General features: G+C 41.3%; 1 protein-coding gene across 2 annotated transcripts in view; it reads left to right on the forward strand.

Annotated features, from left to right (window-relative positions):
* Positions 1–20730, forward strand: part of RNF128 (ring finger protein 128) — a 45441-nt gene extending 24711 nt beyond the window's left edge. For both annotated transcript variants that reach the window (XM_026123119.2, XM_064518229.1), the window contains exons 2-7: positions 6712–6959; positions 13146–13217; positions 13809–13891; positions 16736–16832; positions 17662–17830; positions 19309–20730. In XM_026123119.2, the coding sequence (XP_025978904.1) occupies positions 6712–6959; positions 13146–13217; positions 13809–13891; positions 16736–16832; positions 17662–17830; positions 19309–19427 (788 nt within the window). In that variant the 3' untranslated portion in view covers positions 19428–20730. The remainder of the gene's footprint in view (positions 1–6711; positions 6960–13145; positions 13218–13808; positions 13892–16735; positions 16833–17661; positions 17831–19308) is intronic.
* Positions 20731–21100: the final 370 nt, after the last annotated feature.

The following is a 21100-nucleotide window of genomic DNA, read 5'->3' on the forward strand; positions in this document are numbered from 1 at the left end:
ATCCTTTTTCTTTTTTAATACAATTCACTGTGCCACTGCACTGTTAAATGACTTCCGATCAGCTAGCTGTCAGAAAGCCCCTTCTGCATGCAGAAATGCAACGCTTAACTTTTGGATAGCGTTACTGTACTGTTTTCTTCCTCCTCCTTAGAGTGACTTGCTTAAAACTGTTTACCTTACATATTTAAAAGCAGTTGCATCCTAAGGAAAATTGAATGTTAGTTGGATGTAGGGTTAAAATATTACTGAAAGTGAATACATTTAACATATTTTTGAGATAATAGCAAACTTGGTCTTGGTGGTGATATGGCCGAGTGCAGGTTTAGGCAAGCCCCGGGGGAGGCTGGGCTTGCTCCCTGGGGAGTGGAAGCCTGGGCTTCTGCCGCTGCTCATTTGGCAGTTGCACAAGACACTCTCTGTATGAAGTGAAATACTGTCACTGGACACCTAAAATTTGGCGCCACTTAAACGCGGTACAAAACTTCTGACTTCCATGAAGGGGTGAACACTATTGAGTCTGAAATTTTTGAGTTTGGGGGGGAGATGAGGGGGAATCCTAGTTTGTTTGTTTGTTTTTTTTCTTGTTCCAAAGTTAATTATTATATAGTTTTAATAATTTCTTTCTTCAAAATGCCTGAAAAACAACTGCCTTCCTAAAATGTTTTTCACCAAACTGCATTGTAATTAGGTTCACTCCCAAAGGGAGTGGGAGGGGGTTTCCCCTTTGGGATGGGAAAGGGTCCCATCAGGCTATTTTACAGCCTTCTCTTGGTAAATGATAGAAGAAACATTACAGGGGTCTGGCCTTTGCTGTACAAGGAAAGCTGCACTTGAAGATTTACCGAACTTGCCCCAGGTTACACTTACATCTTTAAACTGAAATGAAAGGGGCTTTTGTGGTTTAATTTAAGCTGAATTTGGTTAATTAAAACAAGTTTAAACAATGCAAAACAGTTCCAATGCTGAGCTTTATCTGAACAAGCTGAGAAACCAATTTTAAGTGAGGTTGGTGGGGCTGACTTGAACTGCAGGTTCTTGAGTTAGCTCCAGTGATGTGCAAAATGGTCAAACAACTGGAAGTTAATTATTCACCACAAAAGGCTTTGCCAGTGTCTCAGGTTTGACAAACATATACTGCATTTGTCAGTGTTACCTTGATTATTGCACAGAAAATGTTAAATATTTCTCTTAGATTGAATTATGCTCTCTGTGGCATTGATACTGAAGAGTAACAGCACTAGTATGTTCTTAGTCAGCTGTGGAAGAAGAAGATATGGGCAGAGATGGCAAATGTCATAAATGTCATTTTTTTTTAATATTGGTTGCCAGTATATTAGACCTTAAAATGTGCTGCTGCAGAAGGTAGCATGCAATGGCAGGAGCAGGCATCGCGGTTAGCAGGCTCAGCCAGTGCTGGTTTCCTGGTTATGGAACTCAGGTGGTGAATAAGAAATGTGGGAATGAAACAAAGGTTCCTTAAATTCAAATGCCAAAAAGTTTCTTTAAAGTAAACTTCTTTTCAGGCAGTTAATTAGCTGAGGAACTTAAAATATGTCCTTAATGACATGAAGGGTTTTGGTAACACAGCAAAGATGTTAATTACTGGAGGTTCTCCCTTTTCTCCCTTTTCCTGATTGTGCTTCACTTTTAATAAATACGCAGAATGAAATACGTAATGCAATTCACCCTGGAGAGCACATTGCTATAACAACACCCTCTTCTCCTAAGGGGAAAGATTTGCCTACCAAAGCTGCCTCAGAAGGGATGGTCATTATGAAAGCAGGAATGGGTGAAGTTTAGACAGAAGACTGCTTATTTTGATGTGCTGATGCAGTAAGTGGCTCTCAGCTGGAAATGCAGGACATTAGGACTAAATTTTACTTATGGTAAATTAGGTAGTATTCAGCTTTCATCCTGGGTGAGGAAATCTGCCTGTTATGTTTGTTTACACAAATACCTAGCAGCTGTTCTTGAAGGGCTGTCATGGCCTTCCCATGCTGGTGGCCTCCCCAGTAGCATATATTTCAAGTCAAAAACATGAGCAAATTCAGTGATGCCCATTACAAAGTCTCTCTCATAGGCAGAACTTCCCTTTAAGGCTGCATACCACCTGGGCTGCTGGTAGCTCCCTTCCAAAGTGGGGTTTTTTTTTTTTCTCTCTTTCTGAATCACAGCAAGGGCTTTAACAGCAGTGAGTCTTTGGGGCTGTGCAGAAAACCACTAGCTGCATAACTGATAATTACCACAAAACCCGGTGCACTCCATCCCTTAATCTCAGCTCCTCTTTTGCTGTGTAATTCCATTTCACTTCATAAACTTCCCAGACCACCTGGAAGCTGTACCACAGCTACCTGAAAGGATGAATAACCTTAACAGGCCCCAACAGAGAAGTGAGAAAGGAGTGCTCATTACTGCCTATTGATCAATATCTGCAGAAAGCCTGGTTCTGTTTTCATTTAAAACAAAACAAAACAAAAAACAAAACAAAAAAACCCAGTTTTCTCTGGGTGTTACATTGTTGTTTCTTGAAATTGTAGCTGTACTTGTAATATGCCTGAGAAGGAGGTGTTTCCTCCTGGCTGCTGGGGCTTCCTGTTCCCTTACTTTCATGGGGGTGGAGGGAGAAGAATATTAGGCAAATCTGAAAATCAGTCTTCTGTGGGAATTGGCTTGCAGCTTGCTTTGGCCTGATCATGTTGTGGCACTCTTCAGAGCTGCTCCTATGGGGGGAAGCTTTTTGTTAGCTGTGGAAATCATGCAGACTAGCTAGAGGTAGTGTGGATGCTTCTAGCATGGATCTGCCATGCAAGTGTCGCCTTCACGTGTGCGGCAGTCTCACCATCCTTAGCAATGGTGCAGAGGGGACTGCTGCTCATGGGGGCTTTATGCACATCAAAGAGCTAAAGCATTGGTTATCCCGTATGTTACACAAAGTTCATCTGGGTTGGGCAGTGCCTTCAAAGCACAGCTTTGCCATACCTTGTTTTGAAACAAAGAATTTCTGTTTGGACCCAAGATTTAATCCTTGCTGTGATGTTTCAACCTATTAACAGAATCTGGTTTTAGCTACAAATGACTGCCAGTTAAGGCACTGATTAGGCTGTATTTTAGCCTGCTAAACATCTCTGAGTGGCTGTTCTCAGGACCTGCTTTGTTTGGCTCAGAATTGATTTATCTGTAGCGCATGCAAGAGTAACTCTGGATTATAGTAATCACCTTAATGAAGGTGAAAAAGCAGGTGTTTACTGTGTAAGAGTTAATGTTCCCAGTTCTGTACACATACTGAGTATTGCATTTCTCCACTGAATTGCCAAACCTGTAACTTTGTGTTTACAGACAGCAGAAGTGTAGTGGTAGAACAAGCAAGGTCTTTGCAGGGCGGAGTTTAATATAGTTGCATCTGTTTATGCCAATATTAAACAACTCTCCTCTGCATCTAAGTAAACCTGATACAGTAAGGTAAAACACTGATCCCTAGACATGCGCTCTTGTGTGCCAAATGTGCTTGTGCCCCAGCTCTCTCCTTGCCCCAACAAACCATTTGAGGTCATGTGCTTTATCTGTGTCAACCAGTGTCTGAAAACAGCGTCTTTCAGACTTTGACCACCATGCTGCCTTATCATTTGCAAGGTACCTTCTGCAAAATTCCAGCTGTACAGAGGCAGATTGTATTTACTGAAAGGACTTGAATCAGACTCTCCCTCTCCTATTTCATAGGAGATGGAAAAGGAGTGAGGCTGGGAAATGTTTAACTAAATGGGTTTTGCTTCTGTTTAGCCATGACCCTTTATTAGCTAAAGATGTAGCAGCTTAATCTCACTTTCTAACTTCCCTTAAGTGTTACAGAAAGCTTCACCTGAATCACAGAAGCCAACTCTTAGGTCAGGATCTTAGGTTCCTATCTAGTTTTGGCCATGCAAAAGTTACTGACTTTCTTCTTGCTTTGCTGGAGCCTGGAAAAAAGATACCTGGCAGTTCAGGGTAACTGCTATGCTTGAGATGCTTCTTCAGGTGTCCTCTCAGGTGGCTTGCTTCAATTAAAACTCCCAAGTGCTGTCAGAAGCTTCTGTCTAGGTTGGTGGTTTTCAGGCCATGGTAACATTATTTCAGTACCTGTCGTCCTGATGGGACTCCTCTTGTGGCTCAGGAAGCATTAGGTGGAGATGAACCTAGCTGGTTTTACTCTAGAAGCACAGCAGTTGTCCCAGATAACATTCTGGACTTCTAGCTTAGCTTCAGGCTAATAGGGTGTCACTGAAGCTGCCCTTGGTGGGTAAAGGAGGCCCTGTTTCTTGCCAAGGAAGGACAATACCCCCATGAGAGACCGTACGTGATAGTGCTAGAGCCTTGTTTCCTCCCTGCCCAAAAGGAACTTCTGGAGTGAAGTCACTTCTGAAGTGATACCAAACTGTTCTGCTATGGGTGGTCTGGGTGAATTGGGCTCAGAAATGGGGTGCAGTTGCTGGATTCCTTGCCCCTGTTCTTGGCATAGGGCATTCAGTTAACTTCGTGTGGTGTCAGGCTAGCTCCCTTACGATTGCCCTCAGGAATTAATTGTTGGTTCTAAACGTTTGCCTCCATAGCAGGAAATAGTGAAGACTGCTGATTTGCATCATCGGGTGATTGGCCTAAGGGCAAGTCGTGCAAATACTCTAGGAAATGACCATCCTCTCGGTTCTGCCCTTGTAGCTCAGTAGCTGCCATGCCTGCAACCTGAGCTCTGGTGCCAGCATGTCCCAGTTTACTGTTCCTTTATGAAACAGCCCACCTTCCCTAGATGTGGGTAAGCACTGAAGTGTTAACTGAGGGGAGGGAAAACAGGCTGGCAATTTCTGGCTTAAAGCAAGCGTGTTTGTATGTATGAGAAGGAGCTGGATATACCTACCTAAACTTCCTTTTTTTAGTGGCTGCATTGAGTAATTCTGAATTCTGCTAGATGGCCATCCACATGTGTTGCCCTAAAGCATTGCCACACAGAGCTGAAGTTGCAGGAGGAACCCTGGACAGAGGAAAGGAGTTGGGGGAAAGAATGATTTAAAACTGTCTTCTAATGACATCCTGGGTGAACTAACTAGCCTGAAACTTAAATGGAATAGGTTTCTTGCTTTTGGCAAGTTTTGTAGTGTCTTGTCACAGCCTGTTCTTCCATACTTTTCTCCAGGGCTATGAAAGTAAAGTCTCAGCTTCTGGCTTGAGCCAGGCTGAATCCTTGCTTGCTCCTGACTCCAGCTCATTTTATAACTGGTCTATAAACCCAAGCTCATCATAAAGGACAGTAGCTGAAGTTTAGCTGACTTTCCTCTGTGTGATATACTTCTCCTTACAGGGAACTTTCTGAATAAAAGATGAGTTTAGTCACACTGGGGAGAGTTGCTAGACATGATGCTTAGCCATCTTGGATCAAAGGTATTAAATGAGCAAGCTGGAAAATAAAGTTCTTTCTCAAATGAGAGCCTTGGTGCTTTAACACCAATTTTGGTTTTTTTGCTAGCTGAAATTTGGTTGAGGTTTCTCTTATGGGGGGGAGAGGGAGGGGAAGAGTTTGTTCTCTCCCATTAAAAATAGATTTGGCTGGATTAGATTAAAAGTAGCAGTTCTGTAACAGCCTTTCTTCCTTCTCCATGTAATATCTATGATGAATGTTGCATAGCTGCAAGTTTAATGCAGTGAGACTCCTGACTGGCTAGTCCTTGAATTTAGTTTTCTTACTTGGTTTAGAGGGAAACCAGTGACAACTTACTGCATATCCCTTTCTCCTTTTTTCCTCCCTCCTGAGAAACTCCGTCTATACTAAGACTGCCTGAATTTCCCCCAAACAGTGCAAAGCGTTCTTAGCATTTGTTTGTCACTTGAAATGAGAGCAGCTTTGTTCTGGTCTGTACTTAGTGGCCAGACTTGCTTAAAGTTCCTTCCTACCATAAAACATCAAGAGATGCGTTGGTCCCTCTGGCTTGTCATGATGTTCATCCAAGGAAATTTAATGTTAAAATCTGGATGGAGTTTGCAGTCTGCCACACTGGCAGACTGCTTAAAAGCCAGTCACACCTCAGTACTGTCTTCCCTCCCAATTTGCATTAGAAACCCACAAAAATGCTTAGTTCACCACCAAATTTCACTGAAGTATTTCTCTTTCTTCCAAAAATAGAGAAGCAAAGGGTCATCTGGGGTTTTGACTGTTCAGTGTTTGGATAAGTACTAAACAGTACTTTCAAAATTGGGAAAGAGGTGGTAGGAAGTAGCAGCAGAGCAGAGGGAGAGGCAGATACATTGCAGAGAGTGTCCCTAAGTCACTAGCTGTGTGCCTGGAGTCTGTGAGCTCTGGAAGATACTGCAGTCCCTTGTGACCTCACTGCATAGCATATATTTTTCTTCACTTCATGCAGTTCAAAGGCATGTTAAAATGTAAATCACCAAAGTGTTGCTTCTAAAATAATTACAATATGAGTGTCCCATGCAGGAATGAGAGGCTTTATGGAGAGGAATGAATTCTAACAGTGGCTCATCTATGCAGCTCGTAGGTAATGAATACCTTTCAGCTGAACAGGAACATGAAGATTTACTGTGTGCCACTTAAAATCCACCAGCTCATGTTAAATTTGCAAATGCCAGTTCAACTTTCTAGTCTGCTGTATGGTGCTTGAATTAGAACTGCTAAGATCACTTCTGTTCAATGCCTGGAAACTGAGTATGGATTCCCCTTCTCCTTTGCAGGCACAGGAAACACCATTGCAATTATGATTGGCAACCTGAAAGGCACAGAGATTTTACGCCGGATTGAGAGTGGCATGAAAGTGACTATGGCTATTGAAGTGGGGAAAAAGCATGGTCCTCTGATGAATCACTACTCGATATTCTTTGTCTCGGTGTCGTTTTTCATTGTCACAGCAGCAACTGTGGGCTACTTCATTTTTTATTCTGCTCGGAGATTCAGGATCACAAGGGCCCAGTCCAGGAAGCAGGTGAGTTTGCGTTGTGTGTGTTGCATTGCTTGTTATTGCTCTGAGACAGCGTGCTGTGGATCTTGAGGGTGAAATACTAGTTGAGCACCAAAATCACTAAGTCTGTGGCTTCCATGTGAAGGAGAGAGTGCGATCTTTAAAATGCTAATAGGTACATTTTTAAACAGCTTAAACCTTTCCAAAGACGTGACAAAAAGGCATCTATCTAGGGAATGCAACTGATTATGCTTAACTAATTTTTGTCTTCTACAAATCTTATTCCCTGAACTGTGATGCAGCAATAATGCTGGGGTATTGAAGGAGGTGAGAGAAACTGCTTTCAGCTGACCCTCGCACTTCCCACATAGTGCTGCCTGTGTGCTAGCTGTAATGTGAGACACGACCGCAAAAGCGTCTGCAAAACAGCACATGGCTTTTGCAGCCTTCTGTAAACCACAAGCTAGGAAACTGTTTCTTGTTCAAAGCTTCCTTGTAACTCGAGGATTTCTTAGAATTGCACCTACAGCCTGATTTAGGAGTTGGAAAAAAAACCACTGTTGATGTGTGTGGGTTTTTTTTTAATTTTAGTTTTAAACTGCAGGCAGGGAACTGCCAATGAGTTAAGTTTCCAAGTAACTCTCTTCTGTGAAATAGTCTGGATCAGTTGACATAGTGCCCGCAGCTTTGTCTTCAGTCTGATCAGACCTGCCTTACACCAGGGCTTAAGCAAAAGCCTTAAAAAGAAGTGAGAATAAAGTTGTATTGTGACATCTCTCAGCGGTGATCACCAGAATGAGAAGATATGAGCATCTGAAATATGAGCACTTATTTCAGTCTTGCCCTTACAGCTGTGTTGCCAAGGAGCCTATTGGTATTTATAATCCTTCTTTGCTGGTTTTACCTGAACTCTGAAAGAAGAGCTCTTGCTGATTCATCTCCTATAGATGGCAATAGCATGAACATCTCACTGTAGTTTGGCTCTGAGTATGAGAATTATCTCAGCATCAGTGGTCAGATGCTTAAAGATGTAACATGCAGGTCTGCTGTTGCAGAAGACCAGCCCTACTGATCTTCTCTGCTATCCTGAAGATTTCAAGTCCCTCGAGCAAGGCCCTTCTGAAATAAGTTGGTGGAGCTCAAAATTGGACACAGGTGTTGAAACTCAGACCGGTTACAGGCTTCTACAGATTTTTAGGACTGCTCCTCTAAAATGTTGTCCTGGCGGACCATTGTTCTTGTCAGGCAGAGAGCTCAAAGGAAATGATAGAAATGTTCTTGGGGACCTTGACCGGAGCTGAATGCTGGGTTCTTTCTAGTAGTCATGGAACTGAACTTGGCTGAGTTGGTGTGTGTTCTGAGAGCTGGATCTCTAAATGTGATCTTGTGGATAATGAACAGTCAACTGGCTCTGTGTTTACTAATTGAAACTAGAGCTCTAACAGTGAACTGAAACTGTGCTTGCACCTGGCCTAAGCTACAGCTCTTGTCTTCTAGACTAGGCTTCCCATTTGTTTTAAGCTTCTTCTCATGTTCAGACATCATGCCACACCTGGAAATGATGTGAGTACAATAAGGGAATAGTCAGAAAGAGCAGCATGGGAAGCTGTCGTCTGCCTGTGAGATGTAGCATTGCTGCTGCTGAATGTCTCTGGTTAGTACCTTCTGTGAGGGATGGCCTGGAGCTTTGAATCTTGATGCTATCCTCCTGCTAACATCTGGGAATCAAGATGTACTGTCTCCTGATGATTAACTTTTTCCCCCCCCCCCCCCTCCATTCCCTTAGCACTACCTCAGTATTAGAGCTCTGTTCCAATGCTAAACAGATTTGGGCAGCAAAACCTGGGAACCCTAGAAGCTAGTCTGTAAGAGTCATTGTGAATTGAATCATACAAAAATCTTTCCTCCTTTGAAGGTATTTAATAGAGCAGTTGTGGAAGTCCAGCTCTGCTCTCTGAGCTTTCAGGCTTTCAATGAGCTACAAATGTTATTAATGCCTCAGTGGTAGAGGATACTGGGAAAATACAGTCTGCTTGGCTAGTACCCTCACTGACTATTTCCAGCTTGGGTTCTATGTGCACAAGGAGTTTACTTTAGGTTGAAAAATAACATTGGCAAATGACATGCCAGTTCCACCTGATTTCAGCTGAACTGCTGAAGATAAGGAGCCTTAGAACAATAGTTTATGAAGTGTAAAAAATGAAGGAAGCTTCTCTGCCATACTGAAAAAAATGTACTATTTTATGTAAGTAAAACTTGGACAACCCAGAATTTTTTTCAGTTGTTTTTTTTCAACCATGATATCTAAAAGCTGTGACCTCACAATGATTAGATAAGCAAAGAATAATAAGAAAGTTGTTAGTGAAGGCGAACTGGTAAAACAGTGTTTCTACAGCATTCTCTGTTAGCCAGCAGGTTGGATTTTTTTCATACTACATGCAAGGTCTCAATTAACACTTCTAGCTGCCTGGCTGGCTTCATGAAACCCCAAATATTAGTCAAACACTTATGAGCTTTCACCTTACAAGTGGAACTTGCCTGTCATCATCCAGCCCTGGAAACTCAGATTACCTGGACTTTAGTCTGTTGTTTGGAATAAAGGAACATGTTTTTCCTCCTTGATCATGAAGCTGTCTAAGGGTTATACATCCTTTTAGGAGGAGTGTTTAAGAAAGTCAGGTGTCTTGATATTTATTAAATATTACAATTTTTCCCTTTTCCAGAAGTGAGCTACAGTTCTGAAAGTATCCCTTTACCCAGTGGTATTCCCTCTCATATTCCTTCAGTCCAGTTCTGAAAGTATCCCTTTACCCAGTGGTATTCCCTCTCATATTCCTTCAGTCCCCTTTTTTGACCTTCCCTGTGGGGAAAAAAGTGAGTTATAATGCTATTGAGTGAGAAGTCTGAAGGTACTACTGCGGGTTGGCTAGTTCAGTCTTCCAAAGTGTCAGACTTGCTTGAGCCAAAAGGAATGCTTTTTAATTGCTTTGGTCAGAGTGCTGCAATGAGCTAGTTGTGATATGATAACAATGTTCTGTGGTTTGCCTCTTGCTTCTTCAGATCCTTAAATACTTGGCATATTCTTGTGGAGTGAGCCTCAGATCTGAGGAGATCTTGGTCTGGACTGAAAAGGGCAATGCTATGGGTTGGGACAGGAAGACTGTTTTCTAGATGCTTTGTCTCTTCTGCAAAGGCCTCTTCAAAATAAGACTCTGGCTAGCAACATGAGTTACTCATGCATGGGGCTAGTGGTAACCCCTGCTTGAATTGGATTGTTCTCAGGTGTTACTATATTGGCAGTGTTCTTTTTCCTTTCTTTGTCTTGAGGAAAAATGTTCAGACTTCAGTGCTTGCTGAAGCAATCTCTTGTTTTATAGGCTGTTTAGTACACTTACATGTCACCATTTGCCAGCAGATCCTGTGCTTCTGGTATGACTATTTGCATTTTCTGGCAGAAGGACTCTCTCTTGTTGGTTTGATCACATATAACCTAGGTTTCAAACACTTTCTGCACTGCCGATTTTTCTTGAAGGCAGCCGCTCTGTCCCTCACTCAAGCAGGAATTATGTAAAACTTAGTCATGTAAAACTGTGCAAACCCCTTTTTTTTAAAAGCTGAGTAAATATTGAAAAGTGCCAGTCATGCACTGTTGTAGTCCAGGTGAAAGCAGAAATGTAATAACGAGTGATCTGTCTTAATTGAGCAGAAATAGAGAAGCTTTTTCCTTGTGAGTCAACTAATTAAACTGTTTACAGCCTACTATGTTTATCTGAATGCATTTTTCTTCTGGGCTTGAAATTCAAGTCGCCACCTCTGCAGAGTCTCTTACTGCATCACAGTATTAAGAAGGTGGAAAAGCAAAGGAAAGGAAGTGTGATAGGTGGTTTGCTACTATTGTAGTCAGCAGAGTACTGACAAGCTTAGTTCTGTAATGTATTAGCTTTTCTTAACGCATAAAAATGGCCAGTGATGTTACTCTATGGCCTGGTTTCTAATTTAAGCTTGAGTCTTCACTTCTGTTAATTTTATGAAGATTAGATGTTGCAGCTGAAAAATGACCTCATTAATGGCCTTAGAGGAGGTAAGCTGCTCAGCTTGCCACAATTCAATAATATTTCCATGACAGTATCTATCTGTGGGGGGAAACCTTCCTGAGCTTACAGGAGGGAAGCAGGAGTTCCTGACCCTTGTAGAGCTTGCCAGTCTACATTGTCATCCCTGAATTCATCGGGGACTAGGAAGGCACCCTTACACAGAAAGAGCTGGAGATTGAATTTGCAGTCCTGGACCAGGAAAGACTGGGGACTGAGCAATAGCAAATCTAACTGCTTAGATAACAATCTGATTTCCCAGTTAGGTGCGCCTCTACTCAAACATGCCAGAGCCTGGATAGGAGCCAAGGTTTGACCTGTCTTGTAATATCTTGTTTTTGTATGGGTTTTCTTGTTTAGTTGTTTGTTTTTCCTTCCCCTGCCTCAACATAGCTAGCTATTTTTCTAGAGTTGCTGAGTCAGTGGCTTTTACAATCATTAATATTTAAAGTTTGCTCAAAAAACTTGACCTCACAAAATACTTTGATATTCCAGCCTTGAGTAGCCTGGATCTCATGACAGACTATCCCATAAAATCTTCCTTGTGCAACCTTTCTCCACCCTGCTGGAGGGGTGTTCTGATGTATTTACTAAAATCAGTGTTAAAGGTGACTTTGCCATTGGTGCATTTCATGAACAGCAATTAAACTTGTGCCCAGGCAAAACTTAAAATATTGTTTCAGTAAATTATTAACGATGCAGGCGGTTAGGTCCTGTCTAATAGTCTTGGCCTGACATTAGATGCATAGATTAGATGCTATATGAGGGAGTGCAAGCCTAGATAGTTTAGTTTTCAATTTATAACAAGAAGCAATGGCACGTAGTTCTGGCTGCATATGAGACGTGCAATATTGCTGCACTCCTGTTCTGTTGTTGGCACCACGCTTGCTACTGAAGCCCCCAAATTCTTGTAATGAACTGAAATCTGTAGGGGGAAGTAATGCTGAAAAGGTCACGGAATAGGTGTTCCTGTCCTGAACAGCATTTTTGGTTATCTGCAGAACCTGTCCCAGAGAACTGCTGTGTTGGGCCAGCATGTGGTACTGCTGCAGCAGAGCTGGAGCTGCCTGATCCTCCTCCATGTCCTGAGGCAGTAACTGCACCAGGAAGGGAGAGGACAGTCATTCTTGATGCTGGTGCAACTCTTGTGACCTTTAAACAGATGTTGCTCCTGTGCTAATTAAATGCTTTGTAGTGACAGCTGAGCAGGAGCAGTTGCCAAGCAAGCTGGGCTCCTGTTGCCTGGTCCTGCCTGTCCTGTGTCTGAGAACATCAAACAAATTGGATGAAGGGAAATGCAATTCAGCTTCCTCCTTGGCTTTTATTAGAGCTGCCTTGTAGTTCACCTGAGGCTAGTAATTGATTTGTATCACACCTTGTTTCAAGAGTTTTTTGTTTTAAGGGAGAAACAGCTTTGAGGGAAAGGAGTTTTTTGTTTTTGTTTTGTTCATGTTACTTTGAACCAATATTGAGATAAAACTGTATTCTTCCCCTTGACAACAGTGGTCCATGCTTGGCTGTAGGCTCCTGAGCTGTTTGTGCTCTGTAGAGCATTCACGGCAGAGAACTAGTTCAGGGTGTGCTGGTGGCACTCAAGCTGATTGAAAAGGAAACTTGCCTTTCGTCAGGATGCAGCATACTGAGTTTGTGCCAGGAAGCTGTCATAAAATCACTAGTTAAACTTACTGATTGTTAGACACAAAATATTCAGTCCTCTGTACCACGTTAATTTGGAGGTTTCTGTTTGTTTTGGCAAGTCTAATCTGAGCAAGGTATCTCCCAGATTCCAGAAGAAAAAAAACCTTTGAAATTCCCGTGCTTTATGAAAAGGCTTGGTAAAAACAAAGCATACTCAAATGTTTTGTTACTGTCATCCAAATTCAACAACCATGTGAAATCTCTGTCTCATTTTCCAAATAGCATAGTCATGCTTTCGGGGGTGTGTGTAGTGGTGTATGTGTATGTAGTGTTTAATTATTTTTTTATTTTTATTTTTTTTCTTTTTTTATAACGTGAGTTAAAATAGATGTCTGCTTGCATTACATGCTTTGGTAAGTATTTGTAACAACCACTTCTGAGAAAAATGATTCTGTTTAATCAGAACTGCTTTCTGTTCCAGCGACGATTAAAAGCTGAGGCTAAGAAGGCCATTGGACAGTTACAGCTGCGCACCCTGAAGCAAGGGGACAAGGTATGACTGACCCTATAATCTCCCAAACTTTATGATGCACCTTTGGCACAGAATCTACAACTTGGTTCTTAGTGCTGGAGAAGAAGAATGCAGAAGCCTCCTTGAACCTCTGCCCTTAGCTTTCTGCTGCAGACTTGATTCTTCTTTCAGACCAGTCTCTCTTCAAACTTTCAAGTTTGCACATTCTTATAAATCTGTTAGCTGCTCACCTGAGGTGCTGCTTGACACAAAAGGTGCTGGTTTTCTGGCATGGATGCTTAAAGGTAAATTAGTACTACTAGTCAGCTTCCCAGGCTATTTTTTTCGTGACCAAAACTGAAGGTAGCAAGCAGTTTCTAAGCTTCTAAAGTAGTGCCTAAAATAATCCAGTGATGTCTTGCAGCTGTGTTTCCAAACTGTGGACATAAACTTCTAATGATTCTGTTCAAATGTCAGCTCTACTATGAGTAATCCAGAAAATGTGTTTATATAAGAGATTATATACAGGAACTACTTTAGATTACTTTAGACCCTTTTGTGTCTGCAGTAAATCTGACTGTAGCTCAAGCAAAGCTTTCCAAGTTGGTTAACGCTCTGAATTCATTGCTTTAGGAAACTGGTCCTGATGGAGATAGCTGTGCAGTGTGCATTGAGCTGTACAAGCCAAATGAAGTAGTGCGCATTCTGACTTGCAAGTAAGTTGCCTTCTGTCGTCTTAACTGCCCCTTAATCCAGTATCTTGAAACATGCCTCTACCAATTGTTTCTCTTGTTATGTTAACAAAGCTGATCAAACTTTAATCTAGCTGTTGCACAGCAAGAAGTCTTGAATCTGTGTTAAGCAGTGTTTCAAACTCAGGAACTGTGTAAATACTGTATTTGTGATGTGCCACCAATTGAACGTTTAAAACTTCCACTGTGAGTGGATTGATAAGTAGAATTTAGCTGACCACAGTGCCTGTCTGAAGCATTCCCAGGGCTTTTAAGATTTCTTTCTTTGCTGGTATAAAAAAATGTTACCTCTAAATTGCAGATGACAGGCAAAGCTATGCCTATTTCTTGTCATTTGGTTTACTGATTACTTGGTTACTGAGAGGGTTATGCTCTTGTGGATATCAGCCTGGTGATCTCAGTTTGTTAAACCATGCTGACTTTTGTGGTTTGGAAGAAAGCTGTTCTATTCTTGCATGCCTTTTCTGAAATAAAGACCGAAATAGAGCTCTGACTTCTTTTTTTTGTTTTTTGTTTTTATTATTCCTGTAGAGTTCTCTAGTACTGTATCTCAATTCTGTGCTCCTATGAGAGCCTAGTATTGTAGTACCAATGTTTTAGTTTGTGGACCTGTTTGGACTTGTTGGTATTTTGCAGTACTTGCATGTAGATAACTAATAGCTCTGATTCTACTTTTGAAAGTTATTTGTAACATGTCTCTTCCTTTTTTGGATGTATTGACCAAAACAGTCCACTCCCCCTAGAGTTAAAACTGTTCCCAAGTTGAGGAGAGAAGCCTTGTTAGGGTTTAAGGAAACTTTTCCAGTGTGGTTTCTACATAAGCCTCCTGAATGGGACTGCTTTGGCAAAGCTTCCAAAATGAGATGGCTACAAGAATGCTTAAGTTAAATGCTGTGTGAACTGCATGAATTTTGTATAAGCTTGCTTTTACATGGGAAGGGTTACAAAAAAGCACTTGGAAAAAATTTGACTTAAGAAAAATCAAGTTCTGAAGGATGGAAAAAACTGACGCTGTTGTTCAGCTCTGAGCAGTGTTATCTATCAAATGTTATCTAATTTGAGCTGGAGTCACCTTCTACAGCCTTGCACAAGGTTAGTTTTGCAAAAGCTTTCTGTTTCCAAGTAATAGGACTTCTCTGCTGTTTTGATACCAAGAAGTTGGTCTGTTAAGGTGTTGCCGACAACCTTCCTTGTTCTAGTGCTTAATAGTTTAGAATAAAGCAAAACAGAGTAAGTGTTCAGGAATGTGTGTTAAGGATTATCCAGTTGTCTTGTCTGGTTTATGCTAGTGGGTAGTCCTGTTTAGTAATGAATTAAGCCCCATGGGTGGGGATGCATTTAGAAAAGCTCTAGATACTTCTAGCTGATAGGTGAGCTGACTTTGCACGTTAGTTCCCTATAAGCCCTCCTAACCTTGATATAAACTTGCAAACAAAATATGAGTTAGAGCAGAGTGACTTCTTTGAATGTATTCTGGATACATTCAAAAGTTTGCTGTATATTCAAGATTGCTGTATATTCAAGATTGCTGTAGTATGCTCTGCCCTGAGACTGCTTTTAAATGTATTTGTGATGCTTCATTCCTCTTAGGCCCAAATGTAGCTCTGATAGGCCCTAGCTTAAGATGATTGTGCTTGCTTGATAAACTGTACCAAGACTATATTGAAATGCTCTCATGTGAGTTGTAAACTGATATTTACTGCAAGAACATACTTGATGTTGGTGGTGGACCTCAACACTGAGAGCCTACTTGTTGAAAGCATGTAACTAGTACTCAGAAAAGAAACAGGCCATCGGATGCTCCTGTGAGTCTAGCGTGAGTCACATCAGTGATATCTGAGTATGTGGGGTGTATGTGTTTGCAGAAGGCATTCTTATCCTGATAGTCAAACCCTAGACACTTACAGCAGAGGCACATGAAACCAGTATTAAGTACAAGTACTTAAAATAGCCATGCATCAAGGAAGTCTGAGGATGTACTGTGACATGTTAGTGCAGCTGGAAGGATGTGCTGCTTGTAGTGGCCTATTTGGAGAATCCCTGTACAAGACTCAGGTGTAGTGTACTGAGTACTAAATGTGGTTACCACCTTGACTCCTCTCATAGTAGAGTTCTGATTAATATTGAACAATGCCTGTCTGCTTTCTGGTTCTAATCAGGCTGAAGAGATAGGTAGACTGCAGCTGGGGATGGGAAATTCAAGTAGGATTTCAGGTACTCTTCCCATCCTGTGTCCTAATTCAGACCCATTTTGGAACTGAGTGTCTGCACAGGAGCACACGTTTGCATCTTTAATTGCTGATCTGTGTTATGTTTCTTGAATCCACTTGGAATAGACAGTGACTACGTAGACAAAGTAAATGTGTGGGAGTGTAGTTTATCTTGAGGAAGTAACTTGGATAGATGATTTTCTATGTAGCTTTAACAGAAACAGTGGCATTTAGTCATGTGCTTCTGCATGGCAAAAGTTGACCTTAGAGCTAAGACTGAGGTATAGAATTTCATGTTGAAACTTATACTTGTATTAGTTATCAGCTGAGAACCTATTGTACAGTTAAAAAAAAAAAGTGTAGCACAGATGATAGTGCTGAATGTTTTAATAAGTCATGTAGAGGTACTATTAAGCAAAAAACAGCTACAGGCTGTGTGATAAATTTGCCATTAGTTTCAAATGTAACTTGGAGCAAAATAAATGTACTCATTCTAGAATGAATGAATTCTCAGTGTTTCTAAATGAGCCTTGACAGTGGCTGTATAAACACTTTTCCTGGTGTAAAACTTAACTTCTTGGTGACCTTCTCCCACCAGCCACCTCTTCCACAAGAACTGTATTGACCCCTGGCTTCTGGAACACAGGACATGCCCCATGTGCAAATGTGACATACTCAAAGCTTTGGGCATTGAGGTAAGTCAGTATTCTTTCCTAGTGGAAAATGCCATTAGCAGTGTTATGTCAGTGTAGTGACAGCATATGAGCTGTTGTGTGCTGCCTCTAGAATGCAGATAAGCACAGACCTTGCATGTCAGCTGTGGGATGCTACATGACTAATGATAGAGCGTAGCCTTGTTAGTGAAGCCTGCAGCTGACGTGGTCTGAGCTGATATCTGTCTAAAGCCTCAGGCAGAATGACAACATAAATTTGTTGTTATGCATGACTGAAGAGTTGCTCTTAGTCTGCAATTAGTGGTGCTTCTCAGAGTTTAGGCAGGCTTTGATAACTAATACTGTCCTTGAAACCAGCCTCTGTTTAGTTATAAAGTACTCAGAGTCCTTGAAGAGAGGACAGGTTAGTACGTGTGGCTTTTGGGGAGCCATGTGACTTCCCAGGATACACAAGAAATGTTGTCACTGCTCATGGTGGCAAGTGCTGAAGAAAGATACTGTTGCCATTGCCTGCCACTGCCTGGACCAGCTGAAATGTATGCCAGAGACCACCCGGGGGGTGGAGAACTGCATGCAGTGGAAGGAGGAATCTATCTTCCTGATATTGGGCAGGAAAAAAGGAAGAACTGGCTGAAGATTACAGAAGCTGCATCTGAACCTCCCACTCTAATTAGGCAGTAACTGGCTTTCACTTATTAGGCTGGAGGCTTACGGTAGAGCTTTCTCAATTTCAAACCTCTTTCTGGCCAAAAGTCCACTAGACTCCAGGCTCTGCAAGCACTGGCCTCCTGAAAAGATGCATCTTCCTACTAAGTTGTAACTTAACCATTTTTGCTTTCCTTTCACAAAGGCTGATATAGAAGATGGGGCAGAATCTGTGCAAGCCACAGTATCCAGTGAAGCATCAAATGTCACTTCAGTTAATGAAGAGGATAGTAGTAGTGAAACTGCATCATCTGGATATGCTTCTGTACAAGGAGCAGATGAATCTGTTCTGGAAGAACATGCACCATCAGAAAGTGAGTATATTGCTTCACCTGTCTTGTTAGGTTGTGTTGCAGTTTCATTGCTCATGCTATGAATTAGGGTTGTTTTTTTTCTTTCTTTCTTAGTAACATCTAATAGTGCTTGAACACCTTGAGCTTGCTGTTTTTCAGAGTAATCTTAACCTTATGGTTTTTTTAAGCAGTTGGCATCTATACTTGTTGTTCTTTACTGAAGTACAACTTAAACTTGAATTAAAAACTTAACTCTAAGAAAAGAGGAGTTGAAAAATCAGAGGCTATTCAAAGGCCAAAGGGAATTTTTTTTGAAGATGTCCCATACCTCATCTCTTTGGAAATTACATATTGGATAAGCAGGTGCTGCCTTGCCACCAGATCTGTCTGCTTTAAGCAGCTAATTACTTACAGAAAACTTCTGTAGCCAGAAAGTCAGAAACAGTCTTGCTCTAGTATAGATGATGATGAATAGAAATGACAAATACTTCATACCAAATTTCAGATTTTGCAGAGGCTGAGTCATCTTTGAACACTTTCACAGAGAACTTTCACTGAAAAAGACTACTAGCTTTTTTGAATACCTTATCTTTTTAAACAGGAACACGTATTGAATTTTTTTTTTCTAGTGCTTAATTTTGCCAAGAAGTACTCAGTGTTGCTGTTGATTTTAAAAGTGTAAAGATTCTAGGTAAACAGATACAAACTAGTGCAGTTCTTCCCTGAACTGTAGAATGGATTTGGAAAGAAGAGTAAGTGGGGAAGCTTTCAGAGATGAAAAGGATGCATTCTGGTTGTCTGCTTAGATTTTCCACTGGAACCATCCCCAGATGATAGGAAAGCATGGGATTTGCTGCCACCTGTGGGACATCTTTCTCCAGCAAGTGACGTGTATATAGGAGTGCTCCTGCTTAGGCACCCCACTAGAAGAGGGGGTGTTTCCTATAAGTAAAATATCAGAAGGTTAATTTGTATCCCTACAAGCAAATTAAGTGATTCTGGACTATTTAAATTGTGCGGGCCCTCATACGTATTCTCACCTTGAGTGGCAAAAACAAGCATTACTGTCAGCCTAACAGAGTTAGTCTGGGGGGAAAGACTTCCTCTCTGAATCACCCTGTGTATGCTGAAACTAGTCTCCAAGAGTTACTCCAGATGCCTGTCTTCAGTAGCCCTTAAAGCCATATGAGATTTCTCAGTCTCCTTATAGCTGGATATTGTAGCCTTACACTGCCGCCTTCCACTTGTACACACAGTCTAGGTTTGCTCAACCCCAGTGAAAAGTAAACTCCAAAGCCTGGTGGACACATCTAGAAATAACAGGTAATGGGCTCACAAGCTAATGAAGGCTAGTGGAAGAGTGGTAGTTGGGGCACGGCTTTGGATTCCCACTGTTCAGGAAATGTCGTGAAGAGACCACTGCAGTAGGCTTGTGAAGAAAAAAGTGTTTGTTTAAAGTAGTGAAGCTTGCGTTAACTTTTCTTTCTTGTTCTGAATAGATGACAACATGCATCTTGTAAATAGTGAATCCCAACCCTCAGCTGTGAATGTCCTTCCACATCTTGACAACCCAACTTTCGAAGCAGATGAAACACAAGTTCGTGAAGTCAGGACCTAAGAACATGCCTGGCAACGTGGTGTAAGCCTTCTGCAAGGAGCTGCCAACTGCTGTCACATGTACATCAAACACTGTAAGAACCTGGTGGATGACTGTAGCAGCAATGTTGCCTTGGAAATACCGAGATCAAATAGACTTATTTAAATCATAATTGCATGGTTTGCAATACTTAAAACTGTATCTCCCATGTGGAATTTAGTTTTAGCACTCTTCAGTTAAAGCTGTCTTAAACATGTAAAGAAAACCATTGGATTTTAACACTAAACCAAACATTGCATCTTCAGCAAAGGTTCTGTTCAGCATTTGAGTCCTTTAAATAAGGAGAAGATTCTATGTTATGTAGTAGCTGTGTCTGCTGGGAATTGTTTGACTTGTGGGTTTTTTCTTGTGTTTTGATTTAGGATTTTCATTTCAGACAAATTCATTTTAATCTGATCTAATACTTAGCAGACAAATTGTTCAGTGTAACACTGTTTTACCATTTCTGTGCACTAATTTGATAGGACAAAATACAAACTAATGTCTGTCAAACTGGATTTTGCCCACAGTGTCTCTGGGTATCTAGTAAACTGATTGAGTCTTTACCTCTCAACTCCAGTCCACCTACAACACTTTCCTGAAGGGGAAAAAGGGCTTCAGGCTGACAGGCCAAACCTGACTTGCACAATACTGTAAAAAGAACAATTCCAGGAACTTTTCAAACTTGTTAATAATATTATTAGACAGTCTAAAAGCTCCTACCTGATTTTGAGTTATGACCATCTCTAGCACCAGCAATATGCAGGAGTCCTGGCTTTGTGGAAGTCTGAGATGACTTCCGGAAGACAACTTAAGATTAAAGGATGGATTCTTCTCAGAGGATCTGCTGTGCTTTATTCAGGCAACATCAGGAAAAGAATCCAACATCTGAATAATGCTGCTGACTATTGCTGTGCATTGTCTTGCCTGTGGCAGTGACAACTGATGTCCTGTAAATGTAACAGATTATTGGAGAAGTTTTCTGCTATCTGTGAGGAGTTGAACTGGGGTCAGGAGGAACACTGGGTGCCTCAATATTAAATCTGTGGCCTTGCCCATCAAAGGATATCTTGCGTTTGCACTTTATTTTTATCTCTGTACCTATGGTTTATTTCTAATGCTAGCAGAACTTTGTCTTAAAGTCTACAATAAAGTACTATTGAATCTGGAGGGGAAAAGCAATGCATTTTCTTATCTGTAGTGTAATTACAATTGTTGTAAATACTTATGATTTGTATTGAACTTGAAAATAAAAATGTAAATAAAACTATATTCTGATGACCTGCTTATGACTGACAGAGAATGTTTGGTACCAGCTCTTATATAGAAACTGGTGCTGTTCTCAGTTATCTTAATTTGTCCCATTCCACACCCACAAAACTGCGTTTTGAAAGGCTGAAAAGTAGCAGTGCTTGCTCAAACTATCTGGAATAAGGACTGCTAATGCTCTACAGGATGTTACTGTTATCTGGACTGAAATTGTGTCAAGAGACCTAAGCCTAGGAGCTGTGCTTTACAAGGAGGCTAAAACAAGTGCTTTAGGGCAAGGCTATCAAGGCTAAACAATCAAGAGGCTGAAGTATGCTGAGAAAAGGGGTAGGAGTAACACAGAGGGCACGTGTTGTCTTGAGCCACATTCTCTTCTCTTTAAGAGG

This window comes from Dromaius novaehollandiae, chromosome 11 (assembly GCF_036370855.1).
Source record: "Dromaius novaehollandiae isolate bDroNov1 chromosome 11, bDroNov1.hap1, whole genome shotgun sequence".
Taxonomy (NCBI): domain Eukaryota; kingdom Metazoa; phylum Chordata; class Aves; order Casuariiformes; family Dromaiidae; genus Dromaius; species Dromaius novaehollandiae.